General features: G+C 59.9%; 1 protein-coding gene across 3 annotated transcripts in view; it reads right to left on the minus strand.

Annotated features, from left to right (window-relative positions):
- Nucleotides 1–946, minus strand: part of FXR1 (FMR1 autosomal homolog 1) — a 59,165-nt gene extending 58,219 nt beyond the window's left edge. For 2 of the 3 annotated variants that reach the window (XM_027875872.1, XM_027875873.1), the window contains exon 1: nt 854–946. In XM_027875872.1, coding sequence (XP_027731673.1) covers nt 854–904 — 51 coding nt within the window. In that variant the 5' untranslated portion in view covers nt 905–946. The remainder of the gene's footprint in view (nt 1–853) is intronic. The other variant, XM_027875871.1, reaches the window with a different exon arrangement.
- Nucleotides 947–2,831: the final 1,885 nt, after the last annotated feature.

The raw sequence follows: 2,831 nt of genomic DNA on the forward strand, positions 1-2,831 counted from the left end.
TGGGGGGAGGGGAAGAGCTGGGGTTGGGGGGGTTCGTATCGCTCTTGTAACACCCCGGCCTATTAGTATAAAAGGAGGCGGGGAGGCGTGGGGGGGGAGAAAGAAGAGGTTACCTGGGGATGGAAAAGGGAGGTACGGGGGGGGGGAGATAAGTTTTTTTTTCCGAGAGAGGGAGGGATTCCTGCACTTCCAGGCCTAAACACGTTTCCCACCTAGCAGAACCTTCTCGCCTTTCTTTTCGCTCCCCAAATTAAACCCCCCCACCCCACAAACAGGGCTTTGGGTGCTCGAGGCGACAAAACGCCCGAAATAAGGGCCGCCTCCCCCCCCAACACCCCCGGCAGACATTCCGGAAATATTCAGGCACAGGCCAGCGCCTCCGGGCGGGTCCTGGGCCCCACGGCCCCACTTCCCGGAGCGATAGAGCGAGGCCCCGCGTGGGGCCCGGGAGGCCGACCCAAGGTCACCGGACCGCGGGCGCCGCTGCCAGGGCCTCCCCACCCCCTCGGCGGGCCTATGAACGCACAATCCCCGGGTAGCCCGGGCCCGCCCCACCCCGGCCTGGCGCATCGCGGTGCCTGGAGGCCTCTGGCCGGCCCCAGGCTGCTTCAGGGCCTAACGGAGCCGGGGCCCGAGACCGTTAAACCGCGGCCGCCGACGGCGCCAGGAGGCAGGGCCCGGCCCGGGTCGCCAGCCTGCCCGCCTGCCCGCCCGCGCCCCAGCCTGGGCCGCCCACTCCCGGGGCCGCCCCTTCCGACTCCGGCCCCGACTCTAGGCCTGGGCTCGCGTCCACCCCTGCCGCCGCCCCTTCCCCGCCCAATCCCGGCCTCGGCCCTAGCCCCGGCCCGGCTACCTTGTAGAAAGCCCCGTTGGAGCCGCGAACCTCCACCGTCAGCTCCGCCATGTTGGAACCGCAAGGGCCGCCGGGAAGGGGTTCTAGAAACTTTCCAACCAGAGGGGAGGAGGGGGGAGGGGCGTGGAGGAGGTGGGGTGAGGGGCGGGGGGAAAGCAGGGCGGGGACTGGGGATCCCCCGCCCCGCACCCCGGGGTCTCGCCGCGCCGCCGCGCCGCCGCCCCCCCCCCCACCCCCCGCCGGATCCCTCCGCCCGCCCGCCGGGCCTCAGCACGCCGCGGCCGCAACGTGACCCGCCGGCTGCCTCCGCCCGCCCGCTGCAGCTTGCCAGCCTGCGAACCAGCCAGCCGGGAAGCGCTGCGGGGGCCTGGGGGCGGGGCCAGCCCGGGGCGGGTGGGGGAGGGGAGGAGGGAGGGACGCCCCTGCTCCGCCCCGCCCCCCGCTGCCGCTTCACCGCCCTCCGCTACCGCTACTCTGCCTTGCCCGTGTCATTCTTTGGCCAACTCCTCCACCTCGACTTGGCCGAAAACCTGGCCCCCTCCCCCGGGGGTTCGAATCGCCCTCTCCCCCTCCCCCAACCCGCCCTGGAGGGTCTTCCTTCGTTCCTCGTGGCGGGGCAGAGCCCATCCTGAGCCTCATCTTTAGATAAGGGGTCTTCACAGCCCCCGAGAGGGCTGGAAGAAGATTTCGGGGCATCCGAGAACACTTTCAATACCTATTTTCAAAATATTTCAGTATAATTGTTTTCCTCTATAAAACTGTTTTATGCACGCCAAAACACTGTTCCGAGAGGGGGTCCACCTGCTTCCGAGGGCCAGAGGGGCGCAAGAAACCGCCAAAAGGGCAAGACCCCCAGAGTTCAATGCCTCGGAGCCCCCGCCCAGCCCAAGGAGGCTCTTCCTCGATGCTCGCGGTGCCATTTTTGTTTGCAGGAGTGGGGTGGAGACCCTGGGCCTCGGGTTGCTTTCACCCTCTACCACCTCCCCCTCCCATTTCCATCTCCCCTGTTAGAACCTGAGGGCCTTGAGGGCAGGGCCTCGGTCAAATGGGATTTGTGTCCCCAGCTCTCAGCTCATAAAAGCTTTATCTGTTTATCAATCTAAAGATAACATTTATTAAGAACCTACAGTGTGCCAGACCTTGCAGATAACAAAGCCAAAAATAAAGAAACAAATGGGATGTAGTTTACAGACGCAGAGCTATCCCAGCTCCCCAACTTTCAGTCTTTGAGGGTTGCCAGGGACCGCAGAGGTTAAGTGGATTCAATTTCATAGCTGGTGTCCCCTCGGACAACAAGCCTCAACCCCCTCTTCCCACCCCTGTCGGCATTTAAGCAGTTTAAAGGGCACCCAGAAGAGTCAGAAGATCTTAGCCTTGGTGTGGGGCTGATGGCATTCCCTTGACCTGATAGAATACATCTCTTCCCTTCTTTGAATAATCAGCTTGCATTCAACGGAAAACTTTCTCTGTCCCAGGCACGGTGTGCAGGTGTCCCACCCTTGGACTGTACAGTAAGCCTGGGGGGCACAAATATCGGTTTGTTTTGTTCTAAAATGGTAGAACCTTACCTCTCCCGGAGGTTATGGTCTTAGACACATCTAAAGACACCAATGGAGGAAAAATCCGTGTTTCCATCTCTCCTTTTTACTTTGATTAAAGGAACAGGGTCGTTTCCATCACTCCTGCAACTTCGATCCCAAAAATCTTCCTCGGGTCCAGGGCACATATGGATTAACTTAAATTTTAATGGATAAACAGACAAGACAATAAACATAAATCTTAGGAAGAAAAATGAGGTCAAGGTGGTGAAAACCCTCATCTAGCAAAAAGCAAAACTCAAAACTGTGAACTGAGTGGCTTAATAAAAGTGGTAACTGGGGCTCGTTCTGTGTAAAGAAAAACTAACTTTGGAAATTAAACCTCCTGAACCAGGCTATCTCAATTTAGAAAGACCTAAAGGTGACATGAAGATTTTGTT

Source organism: Vombatus ursinus, unplaced genomic scaffold, assembly GCF_900497805.2.
Source record: "Vombatus ursinus unplaced genomic scaffold, bare-nosed wombat genome assembly UNPS02014810.1, whole genome shotgun sequence".
Taxonomy (NCBI): Eukaryota; Metazoa; Chordata; class Mammalia; order Diprotodontia; family Vombatidae; genus Vombatus; species Vombatus ursinus.